The 16,768-nt window shown below is 44.0% G+C and overlaps 1 protein-coding gene across 6 annotated transcripts in view; it reads right to left on the bottom strand.

Annotated features, from left to right (window-relative positions):
* clcn3 (chloride channel 3) overlaps positions 1-16,768 on the bottom strand; it is a 154,301-nt gene that overhangs the window by 13,545 nt on the left and 123,988 nt on the right. For all 6 annotated transcript variants that reach the window (XM_067982474.1, XM_067982473.1, XM_067982471.1 and 3 more), the window contains 2 exons: positions 7,907-8,305; positions 4,964-5,180 (listed from right to left, as the gene is read on the bottom strand). In XM_067982474.1, the coding sequence (XP_067838575.1) occupies positions 4,964-5,180; positions 7,907-8,305 (616 nt within the window). The remainder of the gene's footprint in view (positions 1-4,963; positions 5,181-7,906; positions 8,306-16,768) is intronic.

The raw sequence follows: 16,768 nt of genomic DNA, 5'->3' as shown, positions 1-16,768 counted from the left end.
GTAACAAAAGTTGCTGTCATAATGCTTTCAATTTCAAATAGTCACAGAATTACTTTCCTTGGAGGAGGGGGAATTAAAACAGAAAATAATGAATTTACACAACCATTTTAGGGAACCACGTTTGAGAGGGTTCAGCCACTCCAATTGGGTGAGGGTCAAGCTACACTGGGTGGGCATCTCAAACCGCACTGGGCGGGCATCTCAAACCGCACCGGGGGTGGCATCTCAAATCGCACTGGGCGGGCATCTCAAACCGCACTGGGCGGGCATCTCAAACCGCACTGGGCGGGCATCTCAAACCGCACTGGGCGTTCATCTCAAACCACACTGGGCGGGCATCTCAAACCACACTGGGCGGGCATCTCAAACCACACTGGGCGGGCATCTCAAACCACACTGGGCGGGCATCTCAAACCACACTGGGTGGGCATCTCAAACCACACTGGGTGGGCATCTCAAAGGCAAAGAGAGAAGGAGAATGCTATTAAAAAAATACATTCAAAATTCTTAAGGGAACAGATACAATTTACCTGATAATGTGTTTGAGATTGCCACAAATCCAGAACTAGGAAAAACAGGTTCAAGCTTAGAGGAGGTGCACAGACAGCTTCTGATGAAAGGTCTTCGACCTGAAACATTAACTCTGTTTCTTTCTCCACAAATGCTGCCTGGCCTGTTGGGTATTTCCAGCAATTTCTGTTTTTATTTCAGATTTCCAGCTTTGTGCTTTAGATTTTGATTTTGATTTAGGTTTAACTACTCTATTCACAAGGTGGTGAATGTGTGAAACAGACTGCCAGGAGAGGTATTGGAAGTAGAGAGTCTGGAAACATTTACTGGAGAGATATTTGAGGATGACTGAGAAGCATCAGCTTCTGGGATCAGCCAGCAGTGAGTTTAAGAATACAAGAGTCTTTTTCAGACTTCCAATTTTCTACGTACAAAAAAAGACCTGGAACATCTACAAATTGATTCAAAACTTCAACCCAAGGGCTCAATATCTTGCAAAGACTAATCAATGCCAGTTACTTTGGCAAAAAGCTAGGTTGTTCCCAGCACTATTGTGTGCCCATTATCTGTTCCAGCTTGAACAGAATTAAAATTGAATTCCAATATGCTGCACACAGCTCTAAGATTAGAGGTGTACTGCAGTATAGTTTTTGTGCCATCATCTACTGCAGCGCAGTATTACTTATCTAAATTACTGCTTCTCTGAATCAGTTAACCCAGTAGCTCTCCACATAGAACATGTACATATGACACGCAATTAATTTTACTAACTTACCAAAGAGTCAAATGATAAGCCCGAATTGGCACATACTGCCCAGTGCCTTTTTTATACCTGGGCTGCTTGTACTGGGCCTTGTGAAATGTTAATTATCTCTACCATGCAAATATTTGTACTGTCCAATGTCTGTGTCTCTTTTGGGTCAGTGAGGTAGATTTATCTGAGTTGGACTGCGTTACACAAGGAACCATACATGTGCAAGAAAACTACATTTCCCCACAATTTTAGGAACACAGGAACAGGAGTAGGTCCCTCAATCCTGTTCCATCATTCAAACAGATCAAGATTGATCTGTACCTCAACTCTGTTTACCCACCTTTCCTCCACGTCCCTTGATACCTTTACCCAACAAAAATCTATCAAAGTCAATCTTCAAAGTTTCAATTGAGCATTCACAATCTTTTTTTTTTGGGGGGGGGGGGGGCAAAGAGCTCCAGATTTCCACTACCTTTTGTCTGAAAAAGTGTTTCCTGATTTCACTCCTAAATGGCCTAGCTCTAATTTTAAGATTATGCCACTTTGTGCTGGAATCCCCCACCGGATGAAATAGCTTCTCTGTATCTACCTTCCTTATCGAATCCCTTTGTCATTTTAAACTCCTCGATTAGATCACCCCTCAATCTCCTAAACTCAAGGGAATAAAAACCAAGTTTATGATACCTGTCCTCATAATTAAACCCTTTAAGTCCTGGTGTTATTGTGGTGAATCTGGGCTGTACCCACTCCAAGGCCGATAATCTCTTTCTTGAGGTTTGGTGTCCAAAACTGAATGCAGTACTCCAGGTGGGGCCTGATCAAGGCTCTGTACAACTGAAACGTCACTTCCTCAACTTTGTATTCCAGCCCCCCTGGAAATAAAGGCCAACGTTCAACAGCCCTTTTGATTACTTTTCGTACCCGTGCACCAGCTTTCAGTGTTCTGTGTACATGGACACCTAAATCCCTTTGCTCTTTCACAACTCCTAATCTCTCCCCATTAAGAAAATATTCTGTTTTGTGTATCCCGGATCTAAAGTGGATGACCTCTCACACTTTCCCACATTGAACTCCATCCGCCATAGTTTTGCCCACTCGCTTAGTCTGCCCAAGATCCACTTTCTAAATTTGTGCTAAATCAGTCTTAAAACATTTCAGATGAGGGGTGTGCAAAGTTCAGCTGGCTCTAATGTGTCTTCCACTTCTGCACTCCAGGCACAGAGCTGCGCCTGTCACGAGTGCATAGTGGGAAACTGTGGTGTACAACCCATGATTTTCCCACCATTAACGGGTTATAAGCGCACAATTTCCTAATGTGTGCTCTTAGTAGTGCGCTGAATTGCAAAATTTACCCTCAGATTCCCGTTTGGAGAAGCCCAGGTCAAGTATCAGCCATTATGACAGCTCATGCTCAACAACCTTCTACGGATGAGTTCCTTTAGTTATTATTCTACAGTAAGCGCCATGAGAATGAAAGCACACTCAGTCGATGCATAGGTTTACCCACATACTCAATTCCCAATCTCACCCTGGCCCTGAGAGAAGAAAGTGGCTGGAGTCATCCCAGGCACAAAGAAAGATGGTTGTGGTTGTTGAAGAACAATCATCTCAGACCTGCAGGCGTTCCTCAGAGCAGTGTCCCAGGCCCAACTAACTTCAGCTGCTTCATCAACAACCTGAACTCCATCATGAGATCAGAGGTGGGACTGTTCACTGGTGATTGCACATCATCAGGGTTTAGCTCCATTTGCAATTCCTCAGCTAATGAAGCCATCCAAGCCTGCATGCAACAAGACCTGGACAACATCCAGGCTTGGGTTGATAAGTGGCAAGTAACGTAAGTGCCACACAAGTGCCAGGCAATGACCATCACCAACAGGAGAGTGTCTAACCACCTCCCCTTGACATTCAATGGCATCATCATCACTGAGTCACCCAGTATCAACATCGCAGAGGTCATTGGGTTTCAATGACCAGAAACTCAACCGTCTTTCTTTGTACCTGGGATGACTCCAGCCACTTTCTTCTCTCAGGGCCAGGGTGAGATTGGGAATTGAGTATGTGGGGAAACCTATGCATCGGACCAGCCGCATGAATGCCGTGGCTAATAGAGCAGGACACTGGTTGGGTATTCTGTGGCAAGTGGCTCACCTCCCAACTCCCCAAAGCCTCTCCACCGCTTGCAAGGCACAAATTAGGAGTGTGATGGAATAGACTTGCCTGTTTGGGAGCAGCACCAACACTCAAGAAGCTCGACACCATCCAGGACAAAACAGTGCACTTCATCTGCACCTCATCCACTAGCCAAAATATCCACCCCTTTGCACAAAGCAAAGTGTGTGCAGCTCTTACTTAACAGGGAATGTGTGATTTTAGTTCATACTCTTTCAGTTATTTACATTGTGAGAAGAAGCTGAGACTGCAACTGCAATCTACAGAATACGACTGGTTTTCAAATTACCCTTTTAAAAGGTGTTGCCTGCTTTCAAGTTGATTTTGACCTTCAAAGATCAATGTCAGTGACCACTGTGTAAGAAGATTTAATTCCAGTAGTCTGACATTAGGTACCAAGTATGTAACTGCAGTCATTAGCCACAGGATTCACATGCAGCATTGAATGCCCTTTCCCCACTTAGAAATCAGGGCATTCAAGCTGGAGAACCTTGAAACAATCAAGTGATAGCTAGACATCTCCTGGAACAGTTTGGAACTCAGCCTCTGCGACAGACAGATGGGAGGTTATGCAAGAGTTATATTTAGAAGTAATGCGACCGAACCAGAGTAAGAAATAGAGTTCTCTTCCTGCTGATAATGGGAAGGAGCATTCTCCTCTCTACTGCCCCCTGCCCCCAGCCTCTTCCTCATCATTGTTATTCCTCCTCCCTGAAAAGATAAAACTGGGTATCTTCTTATCATTCTGAGTACTGATGCAAAGCAAGATCTACTGCCCCCTCCCCCTGCAAAACTGACAAGCAACATCAGAGTTGAAAAGGAAACATACGAGAACTATAGAGGCAGATCTCCTATGTGTGCTCTTTTGAGTAAATTGCAAAGCCATTTCCTATATTCCCCTTGCATGTACTGTACTACCAAGTAATAAAAGATGAAAAAAAAAAGTAAAGAACAAACTGTTTTGTGGCAAACAGACAATAATTAAAACTACTGTTGACAGCGAGACAAAGAAATAGGCATTAGGTTAATTCAGAACAGAACTCAACAGAACATGGCCTTGCAGACAACAGAAAGGGAGGGCACCACCTACTAAACTGGCTGCAGAAGGGAGTGGATTTCTTAAAGGGACGATGGCAAATACTGTGTGTATGTAGAGGGTGAATGATTATGGAAGAACCTCCCCCGCCCCCATCCCACACAACCCATGGAGGGAATCACACTTAATCTTATAGCCTCTGCAAATTAAACAGAATGCTTTAAATGTTCCCGCCCTCTTAATTGGTTTTCCGGCACAAGTACAAAACAGTTTGCAACTTTTTCTTCAGCTCCATTTCTAGTGCAATCTTGTGCTTTTTTATTTTTGCAACAGATACTTACCTTATTTTTAAAATGTGCAGGAATGTAGCTTTAAGTTGTGCATTGAATCTCTGTACAAGTATGGACATCCCTAGTCGGGTCTTTTCAGCCACAATTACTGAATGTGTTACATTTTCTCCAGGGTACGATTCAGACCCACATTAGACTTACCCGTTGTGAGTTACAAGGCACTGCCTCAGGCCCAGTTTACGAAAGATGTCCACAACAATCTCCATAGGTGTATGATCTGTAACTGTGAAAGGACTCATATCGAGGATGCTTCGCAGTTTCAGCGGGCGCGGGCTGTCTGCCGGAAGCGTCGGAGTGTGCTGGGTAAAGTGAACCCTTGAACTGCTGACGATACCTTCTTGTTTTCTTCTAGCGTTTTCTAAAGAGAGGAAAAAAAAAAGAAAATCTCAAATTGACAGATAATCGTAGCAGTCAAAAGATGTCTCTCTTCTTTCTGGTTTCTAGCTGTTCTCCGTTTCTATACTGCCTACCCCCTTGTCAGGAACTCAGGATTTGGGGCTTTTGATTATTTCAGTAAGCATGATGATTGCACCTTTTAATCCCACTTTGCAGCCTACTGAAACATGATCACAGTATCTGGAGTAGTCATTTTCAATCAGTGTGCAGCAACAGTCAAGAGCGTACTGGTGCACAGGGATGAATACTTTGTGATTTTCACTTCCTTTGAGAACGAGATTCCACGTTGAAATTATCTTCCCTTTCACTTTATGCTGACCTCTCCTGCGCCGTGCACTATCCCTGAGTGGGAGAGCACAGTCGCCTGTGGCCATAAATAATGCCAAAGACGTTCTGAAATGGGCCAGTGGAAGAGCGTGCGAGACTGTCCCAAGGCGATACTCCTTTTAATCTTCTCCACCTCCTCGCAAGGAAGCAATCAGCCTTTGATCAATACCTCCGCACACCTGCAATCAGGAACAGAGTGCTTTGGGAGGACTGCAACTTAAAGAGGCATCCAACTGCTCAACAGTGCAGTGAGCTGATGTTCCACATTGTCGGAAGTGCTTATTTTTCAAAAAAAGTTTGAGAAATTTCAGTGATGAGAGTTTCAGTCACTTATGAGGAGTTTTCTTAGGTTTTGAAATACTGCCTCTGGTTTTTCTGCTCACCCGGCAGCTCTTCATCCTTTTTCTTTATGATAATTATGTTTTAGCAAGTTTATTTTTGAAACCCCCTAATTTCTCCTTCCTGCAACTTTTCTTGCATTTCAGATCAAGCTATTGAGGCGAACTCACTCATTTGACTGTGTGTACCAGGTTCCCTTCGATTCGCTTTTATCTTCAGCTTCCCTTTAAATAATGACCAGTAAACACTGATCCAAGACTGCCTGCTCTGCCTGTTTCAAATGTAACTTCTTTCATACTTCGCCGAATTAGTTATTGTTTGGGGAAATGTGTTTTTTTTTAAAAATTCATTCTCGGGACACAGGCGTCGCTGGCAAAGCCGGCATTTATTGCCCTTTAGCAGTGTTGGCGAGCCGCCTTCTGGAACTGCTGCAGTCCAAGTGGTGAAGGTACTCTCACAAAGCTGTTAGGTAGGGAGTTCCAGGATTGACCCAGTGACAACGAAGGAACGGCGATATATATTCAGGTCTGGATGGTGTGTAACTCGGAGTGGAAGGTGCAGGTGGTGGTGCTCCCCTGCGCCTGCTGCCCTTGTCCTTGTCCTTGTCCTTCTTGGTGGTAGAGGTCGCGTGTTTGGGAGGTGCTGCCGAAGAAGCCATGGAGAGTTGCTGCAGCGCATCCTGTAGATAGTACTCACTGCAGCCACGGTGCGCCGGTACTGGAAGTCTAAGCCAGTGGATGGAGTGCCCATCAAGCAGATTGCTTTGTTCTGGATGCTGTCCAGATTCTCGTGTGTTGTTGCAGCTGCACCCATCCAGACAAATGGAGAGTATTCCATCACACTCCTGACTTGTACCTTTTAGGTGGAGGAGAGCTTTTGGGGAGTGAGGTGAGCCACTTGCCGCAGAATACCCAGCCTCTGACTTGCTCGAGAGGACACGGCATTTATGTGGTTGGTTCAGTTGAATTTCTGAACGTATAATCATGGCTCACTGGATAAGTGCACCACATCAGGCTGTACAGACCAGGAAGGACCCATCAGTGATCCCTATTCTGTACTGAGTTAGCTGATCTCAAACAGTGAGGGTCAGGGTGCCGGTGGAGGGATGATAGGGAAGGGGGTGTGCGCAGAAGGAATCAGAATGAGAAAGAAAGAAGCGCTGAGGTTCTCTGCTCCTGACTGCCATTCAGTGACTGCTGCTGGAATATGTGCCTGTGGATGTACGGTTAAGACAGCTCAGTGGTTATGCACCCTTGGTCGAATGGCCTGCCAACATTCAACTGCCTAGGTTCACATATTCTCTGGAGTTTAGAAGAATGAGAGGTGATCTCATTGTTACGTATAAAATTCTTAGATGGCTTGGCAGGCTGTTAATCCTGGCCAAAGAGTCTAGAACTAGGGGTCATAGGCTCAAGAAAAGGGGTCGGCCATTTAGGACCAAGATGAGGAAAAATTTCTTCACTCAGAGTTTGGAATTCTCTGCCCCAGAGGGCTGTGGATGCTCAGTCATTGAGTATATTCTAGACTGAGGCCGATAAATTTTGGACTCTAAGGGAATCAAGGGATATGGGGATAGGGCGGGAAAATGGAGTTGAGGTAGAAGATCAGCCATGATCTTATTGAATGGCAGAGCAGGCTCGAGGGGCTGTATGCCCTACTCCTTGTCCTATTTCTTACGAGTGTTCTTCTGAAGAATTGGGTGAGATACTAGAGGACTGCCAGTGGAACTATGTCCCAGAATGAGTCACCTCCTTCAGGAAAGGAGGGGAGAAAAGGTGGGAAAAAAGAACTGAACAGAGAAAACGGAAATGAGTGGCGTCTATAATATCTTCCTTAACAGACTGCATAGTGATGGTAGCAGGTTACAGCATTCACAAAGCAGAACAGTAGTTTCCTTGAGAAGTGAACACGCAGTTCCTATCTATTTAAAAGTTCAGGTTCACTGTATCTAATTAGCAAATTGCGGACATGCATGTATTGCAACACACTGGTAAAAAATGTACAGGAATATTCAACTCATACCTAATGCAATAGTTATATCTCTTCGTAATGCAAATCCAACTAGTCTTTGAGATTCTTTTGATACAATGACAGGAAAACCATTGTACGACGTTTCATTGATCGTCATTTCCAAGTCTTCAACAGTCATGTCATCCTGCGTCAGGACTGAAAGAGGAGTCTCGTTTCTCCGAGGCCGCATCACATCCGCAGCCAGCGTGGTATGAGTGAACTCTTCTTTAGCGTCCAGGAATGGATATCCATTCAAGCGGATGTGCGATTCGTAAATGCCCTCCCTGCCAAATGCGTCTCCCACCCACTTGCTGGTCATTACAGCTGCCATGAGAGGGACAATGTACTCCAGCCCACCAGTCAGCTCGAACACAATTACCACTAGGGAAACGGTCATCCTCGTCACACCACCTATAAAAGAAAGAGAAAGTTACTTCAAAAAAATACACAATAATTCTCCACATGTCCCATATCTAAATCACATTTTGCTTTCATTAAGCCACTACAATCTTCTCTCTTATGGTGAGGAGGTGGGGGGGGAGGGATAATATTGCACCGTGAGAAGCCATCTTGTTCAGGTGATCGCCAAAGACATGGCCTCCTCCTCCTTACGCCTTCAGCGCTAATCACCTGTCCTAATGTGGCTCGGTGTCAAATTTTGTTTGATAATCGCTCCTGTGAAGCACCTTGGGACGTTTTACTATGTTAAAGGCACTATATAAATACAAGTTGTTATTGTTAATCAGTGATTTTGTTCTCAGTAACCCACTACAGTTTCATTAGAGTCTAGAAATAATCCTGTAGCAAATTTTTATAAAAAGCTTACTCACGTGAAGTTTTTTTGACTTGTCATAAATGCCATTATATCCCAACCAATACTTCCAAAAGCAAAATACTGCGGATGCTGGAGATCTGAAATAAACACAGAAAATGCTGGAGAAGCTCAGCAAGTCGGGCAGCATCTGTGGAGAAAGAAGCAGAGTTAACGTTTCAGGTCAAAGGCCTTTCGTCAGATCTGGTTAACTCTAACATCTTCCAGTTCTGACGAAAGGTCTTCGACCTGAAACGTTAACTCTGTTTCTTTCTCCACAGATGCTGCCCGACTTTGCTGAGCTTCTCCAGCGTTTTCTGTGTTTATTTCGATACTTGTCCCATTTTTGTACTGGCTCACTGAGATCAGCATCACTTCAATCCCAGTCCACTATGGGGATACGCTCAATGCCAGCTGTAGTTTTGAAAAAAAAAGTTGTTAATATTGTGGAGTGGATTTCTTTTTTCAGTATCCACTGTGCAGGATATTTATTAATCCCGTCTTTCACCACCACATGACTTTGCAAGTATGGAGCTTTCTTCAAGCTCAACAAGATGACATGGAGCAACAGTTTAATCCTGGTTTCAAGAATGCCAAACTCAATTTCTTCAGGCAGAGAGATCTTAGATTCTGTTAAGAAGCGCATCGCAGATCTGGGTCCGACAGGCAATTGCACGTAAACAGGAAATGCTTCCGGAACCATCCCATAAAAATTGCACTACATTCGCAAAATTCAACAATCATTTGGCCAAGAAGTCCTTCCTGCTTCACAGAACCTCCTCCAGCAAAGTTCAAAGACCGCTGGGCCTTTAGCTTTGAAAATGATTTTTAAAAATATGCAAAATCTGAAAAAAAAACACATTCTGACAAAGCTCACCACCTGAAATCTGGGGAAGGGGTTCCATCCAAAATGTTATTCTGTTTTTTTTTCCTCTTTACAGATGCTGATGGACCTGCTCTGTATTTTGTGCTTTTAATTCTCTAGGTTTAGAAATTGGTCAGATACCACGCACACGATTCCAATCAAGGGACCAGAATACGAACGGGTTGATGTTCTGTTCTGCAGTACTTTTAGTGCACTAGTTAACAGGCTTGTGTAAAATTCCTATGCAAATTATCTTAACAGTCATTAGCGCAATTCAAATAGCACTCAGCAGAATTTCAATGCCCAAGAATCCTATTTTAATACCATCACTGGCAGCAAGTGAAACAACAGCTTCTGGCTCTGCGCTGGTTTTGATCCAGCTCTGTAATTACAGAAACCCAAATAAAGAAAGGAGGAAGACAGTGCGTTTATAAAGCATCTTATCATGTCCCCAGGACATTCCAAAGCATTTCACAGCCAATGAATTGCCTTTTGAAGTGTAGACTCTATTGCTACGTAAGCAAACATGGCAGCCAGTTTGTACACAAGGTCCCACAAACTGTAAATAAATGAATGACCAGATAATCTGTTTTTTGGTGGCGGTTGAGGAAGAAGATTTGCATTTATATAGCGCCTTTCACAACCTCAGGACATCCCAAAGCCCTTTACAGCCAAGGAAGTACATTTTGAAGTGCAGTCACTGTCGTAATGTAGGGAAACGTTGCAGCCAATTTGCGCACAGCAAGGTCCCACAAACAGAAACAAGACAAATGGCCAGATAATCTGTTTCTAGGTGTTGGTTGAGGGATAAATATTGGCCAGGATGTCAGGGAGAACCCCCCTGCTCTTCTTCGAAAAGTGCCATGGGATCTTTTACATCCACCTGAGGGGGCAGACGGGGCCTCGGTTTAATGTCTCATCCAAAAGACGACACCTCCGGCATGTGCAGCACTCCCTCAGTACTGCACTGAAATGACAGCCCAGATTATGTGCTCAAGTTTCTGGAGTGGAATATGAACCCACATCCTTCTGACCCAGAGGCGAGAGTGCTGCCAACTGAGCCACAGCTGACAAGAAAAGTTGGCCAGCACACTAGGAGAACTCCCCTGCTCTTTTACAGCCATCTTATCAAGGCAGATGGGACTTCGGTTTCAGGTCTCACGCAGCACTCCTGACAGTTCTGATGAAAGGTCTTCGACCTAAAACGTTAACTGTTTCTCTCGCTACAGATGCTGCCTGATCCGCTGAGTTACTTGGATAGTTTATACTCCGATATCAGTACCTGCTGCGGCCTAAAGTTCCAACTTTGGCAATGCAAAGTAACTGCTTCGACCTGCATGTTAACGAACGCCTCGGCACTGCTTGTAAACAATGTTCTGCAAACATGGGTAGTACTACAAAAGAAATCCTGCAAATTCACGAGCAGCTTCCTAACACTTGCCTTTCTGCTAAAATATACAGCATTTTTCTATTCCAAAAGGAGTGCTTTTCTCCCAAGGTTTACAGCACAAAAGTACTTCCCAACTAAACAAGAAACACAGGCAAAACTGTCTAAAACCCTAATGTATGCATTACTCACTGAGGCAAAGTTCAAACTGCCTGACAGGCTATTGTCAAATCGGAATTTCTTCCGATCCTTTCTCTCAGCCTCTGAACATTCTGCATCATCTAAGCAAAAAATACCACAGGAATTAATTTCATATGTACCATTACAGACAGGGTTAGATGAAGGAAGCTCATGTGGAGCATAAACGCCAGCATAGACCAGTTGGGCCGAATTGTCTGTTTCTGTGCTGTAAGTTCTATGTAATTCAATGGCAGAGCAGGCTCGAGGGGCTGAATGGCCTACTTCTGTTCCTATGAAGGGTGGAAGTTGGGAGGCTGATGGGAAGGGAATTGGCAAAATCAAGTCAAGGTAATGATTTCAGCAGTGCTGGGGTGAGGTATAAGCAGAGACAAAATGTTGCAATGGTGGAAATAAGCAATCATGGCGGTGTATAGGTCATGAGTTTGAAGTTCAAGATACACAAGATAAGGGCCCATGGGGTTAGCATGGATACAGGATTGGTTAACGGACAGAAAACAGAGAGTAGGGATAAACGGGTCATTTTCAGGTTGTCAGGCTGTAACTAATGGGGTGCTGCAAGGTACGGTGCTTGGGCCTCAGCTATTTACAATCTATATTATTGACTTGGATGAAGGGACCGAGTGTAATGTATCCAAGTTTGCTGACGATACAAAGCTAGTTGGGAAAGTAAACTGTGAGGAGGGCACGGAAAGTCTGCAAAGGGATATGGACAGGTTAAGTGAGTGGGCAAGAAGGTGGCAGATGGAGTAAAATGTGGGGAAATGTGAGGTAGTTCATTTTGGTAGGAAGAATAGAAATTTAGAATATTTTTTAAATGGTGAGAAACTATTAAAGTTTGGTGTTGAGAGACTTGGGTGTCCTTGTACAAGAAACACAAAAAGTTAACATGCAGGTACAGCAAGCAATTAGGAAAGCAAATGGCACGTTGGCCTTTATTGCAAGGGGGTTGGAGTACAACAATAAGGAAGTCTTAGTACAATTGTACAGGGCTTTGGTGAGACGTCACCTGGAGTACTGCATACAGTTTTGGTCTCCTTATCTTAGGAAGGATAAACTTGCCTTAGAACTGGTGCAACGAAGGTTCACTAGATTAATTCCTGGGATGAAAGGGTTGTCCTATGAGGAGAGGTTGAGTAGAATGGGCCTATACTCTGGAGTTTAGAAGAATGAGAGGTGATCTCATTGAAACATATTAGATAATGAGGGGGCATGACAGGGTAGATGCCGAGAGGTTGTTTCCCATGGCTGGAGACTCTAGAACTAGCGGGCATAGTCGCAGGATAAGGGGTCAGCCATTTAGGACTGAGATGAGGAGGAATTTCTTCACTCAGAGGGTTGCGAATCTTTGGCATTCTCTACCCCAGAGGGCTGTGGATGCTGAGTCATTGAATATATTCATGGCTGAGATAGATAGATTTTTGGGCTCTAGGAGAATCAAGGGATATGGGGATCGGGCAGTGAAGTGGAATTGAGGCCGAAGATCAGCCATGATCTGATTGAATGGTGGAGCAGGCTCGAGGGCCATGTAGCCTACTCCTGCACCTATTTCTTATGCTCTTATGTTTAAGTTCAGGTCTGTGAAGAACAAGATGCCGAGGTTGCATCTGTAAGGTTGACATATAAAGCGGTTAAAAAAGCATACGGGAACCTAAGCTTTATAAATAGAGGCATAGAGTACAAAAGTATGGAGGTTATGATGAACCTTTATAAAACACTGGTTTGGCCACCGCACTGGGCACCACACTTTAGGAAAGATGTGAAGGCCTTAGAGAGGGTGCAGAAGAGATTTACCAGAATGATTCCAGGGATGAGGGACTTTAGTTACATGGATAGACTGGAGAAGCTGGGATTGTTCTCCTTGGAACGGGGAAAGTTGCAAGGAGATTTGATAGAGGTATTCATGAAGGGTCTAGACAGAGTAGATAGAGAGAAACCGTTCCCAATGGCGGAAAGGTCAAGAACCAGAAGACATAGGTTTAAGGTGACTGGCAAAAGAACCAAAGGTGACATGAAGAAAAACTTTAACACAGTGTTTAGAATCTGGAATGCACTGCCCGAGGGGGCGGTGGAGGTAGATTCAATCATGGCCTTCAAAAGGGAACTGGTTAAGTACTTGAAAGGAAAAAATTTGCAGGGCTACAGGGAAAGGGCAGGGGAGTGAGACTAGCTGGGTTGCTCTTGCATAGAGCCGGGGCAGACTCATGGGCCAAATGGCCTCCTTCCATGCTGCAACCTTTCTATGATTCTATAATAAGTGTGGCATGCTTGGAAGGAACATGCTTGGACTATGGTTCCTAAAGCTTTCTGCGCCTCATGTCTGGGTCTATTGTAGTCTAATTGATGCGGATTGATTGCCATGATTAGTCAACAACTCCATTATTGGTCTATCATGGATAGTAGAAGGAGAACTAGATGGACCTAGGTCTTTATTCATCTAGCAATTCCTATGCTGCACACAATCTGCTAAAACTTGAGCAAGCAACCAGGGATGGGGGTGGAGTCAGCATCAAGGTGGTGTAATTTTATGGCCGGGACCACAAACAATGGCTTCAGTCTTCCAGATGTTCAATAGGAGAAAGATCTGACTCGTCCACTACTTACTGTCAGACAGGTAGCCTGATAACACAGAAGCCTATTTATGCCACTATACTTCTCATTGATACTATCACTGAAGTTACTCCAGTTCATTTGCCACCCGCTTCCTTGTAAAATGTTTTTCTTTTGAATGCCAGTATGTTACTAGCAGAAGTTTTTATTTTGAAATGGTCAATGATACCATTCTCTTTTTCTACTGTAGTTTAAGAGAACAGAAAGAATTATGATAATAGGAACAAGAAAATGGCCCAATCTTTTCTGAAGTTTGTCACAAGGTGATTAACAGAGCACTTTTCTGCAGCAAAGGACAGGAATGTGACCAGGAAGAAAAATACCAGTAAGTACATAATCCCCTGAATCACAGAACATTTGGGACCAGTTTTTAAAAAATTGCAATTAGCCAGCCATTTTGATCATCAACTGCAGCACATGAAGACGTTTTCAGGATACTCGTATTTAGGGTTGTGAAGTGATGGATCCTAGGCAATTGTATTGCATGTGCATATTATAGGGCCATCTCCATTTCACATTGACATAGCATGTTCACAGTCACTTGTGTTTGCTCCACCAGGCTCAAGACTTTCAATTTTCTCACATAGTCCGGTGTTAAAAGGGAGACTGATTCTCGGGATGTGAGAGTCGCTGGAAAGGCCGGCATTTATTGCCCATCCCAAGCTGGCCTGAGAAGGTGGTGGTAGGACGCCTTCTCGAACAGCTGGTAGAGGTTTGATACAACTGAGCGGCTTGCTAGGCCATTTCATTTAAGGTCAACCACATCGGTGTGGGACTGGAGTCATATATAAGGCAGGCCGGGTAAGGACGTCAGGTTTCCTTCCCGAAAGGACATTAGTGAGCCAGTTGGGGTTTTATGACAATCCGACAGCTTTATGGTCACTTTTACTGAAACCAGCTTTTTATTTCCATATTTTTTTTAAAAAACGGAATTCATATTCCCAAACAGACATGGTGGGATTTGGTATTATTAGTGGTATTATTAATCCAGGCCTCTGGATCACTAGTTCAGTAACATAACCACTACATCTCTGTATTATGTCATTAATTTCAGCTGAAATGCTCAAATCTATTGCAATAAAACTCAAGCTCGAACTTGCTGCTATTACATATTGAAGCAAGCAGGTAGGCTGTCACTGCACCTTGGCTGGTAATGCTACCACTTTTATTTGTAGATTCGGCAGCATATTAAGGGACAACTGTAACAAGGACAGATATCTCATGTTTGACCCTGCTTGTTGCTGGGAATACGATACAGTAAGAGCTCAGTAGCTGATGGCATTACATATGAAAGCCTGCCTTTGCCTTAGATGGTTGTAAAAATCTAAATGTTATATTTCAATGCTTTGAAGTTAAGTGCTGCAAAATAAATTGGAAAGCAATAAAATAAAATATTTCTGGATACAGGCTATTGGTTAAGCTGAAATTCCAATTACCTGCCTTGCAATCAAGTGGAGCGGATTATGCCAAAAAAAAATCTGGTTCCAAAAATGGTGTGGCATAATGTGCATCAAGAATATTATTCTATCAGTCGGTATCTAAGGCCGCTTCCAAGACCTGCCTATCTTGCTCTAGTGAATCAGGAGCAGGTGGGGGAGGAATGGAGGGCAGGGGTTGGGCTCCGCTAGATCCGATCGGGACCGTGGAGTTGCTACTCCAGTCTGTAGAGTGCTTACATACTGTCAGGGCCCCTCGTGGCATTCCCCAATGAATGAAACAAAAAGTTGGCTCCAGAATTGGTTCCTCTTCTGAAAGTTTTTTTTGTCACATTGCTATTTCTGGATCAATTCCCCAGATATCGAAGCGATTCACGTGGTGGGCAGGGAACACAAGATAACTCTTTTTGCAGATGGTGCTCTCAACCACAACAACTTGCATTTATAGAGCGCCTTTAACGCAGTAAAAGTCCCAAGACGCATCACAAGAGCGTTATCAAACAAAATTTGACACCATAAGAACATAAGAAATAGGAGCAGGAGTAGGCCATAAGGCCCCCCTGAGCCTGCTCCGCCATTCAATCAGATCATGACTGATCTTCGACCTCAACTCCACTTTCCCGCCCGATCCCCATATCCCGAGCCACATAAGGAAATATTAGGACTGGTGACCAAAAGCTTGGTCAAAGAGGTAGGTTTTAAGGAGCGTCTTACAGCAGGAGAGAGAGTTAGAGTGGCAGAGAGCAGGGAGCGAATTCCAGTGCTACGAGCCGAGGCAGCTGAAGACATGGCCACCAATGGTGGGGCGATTAAAATCGGGAATGCGCAAGAGGCAAGAATTGGAGGTCTCGGACAGTTGTAAGGCTGGAGGAGGTTAGAGATAGAAACTGTCTTGCTCTTGACCACTCCTTCCTTAACGTGGAGTGCAATCACCAGTATAGTCTCTTCTCTGGATATAAAATCAATTTTGCTAAGTTGGAGGCCATGAACTTGGGCATGCCACTACCTCTGGAAGTTGGGAATCTTTTTCATTTCGTTGGACTAATTCTGGAATCCGATATATAGAGATGCAGATTACTGCCAATTTACATCACCTTTACTGCCCAACTATCCTCCCCCATTCTTATTTGGGAAACTATGGACTGTTAGAACCCTCTTGGGCAGGGTCATTGTTTAAAAATGGATATTCAGCTGAGGTTGCTTTACTCATTCCAAGTGCTTGCATTGCAAATACCAAGGGTTGATTTTAAAGAGCTGGATCAGAAGACTTTACAGCTTATGTAGAATGACAGGCATCCCTGCATTCGGCTGAAGCTGGAACTGCCCATCCTCACACCAAATTTTACTTTTGGACTGCACATCTCTGCCCTTTTCAGATGTGCCCCACAGATGAAGATGGAACACAGTTTTGTACAGCATTTGTCATCATTGTCATATTCCACAAGGGTTGTCCACCAGATCTGTTATGGGAAAATCCACAGATTGCCCTCCACCATTGCTAATGGATGGATTCCAGATAGCACCTTTCCCATTTGGTGAATCCGTCTAATCCTTTGCCCTTCTGAAG

Source organism: Heptranchias perlo, chromosome 4 (assembly GCF_035084215.1).
Source record: "Heptranchias perlo isolate sHepPer1 chromosome 4, sHepPer1.hap1, whole genome shotgun sequence".
NCBI lineage: Eukaryota > Metazoa > Chordata > Chondrichthyes > Hexanchiformes > Hexanchidae > Heptranchias > Heptranchias perlo.
Note: the sequence above shows the minus strand (reverse complement) of the source record. Positions and strands in the feature narration are given on the sequence as shown.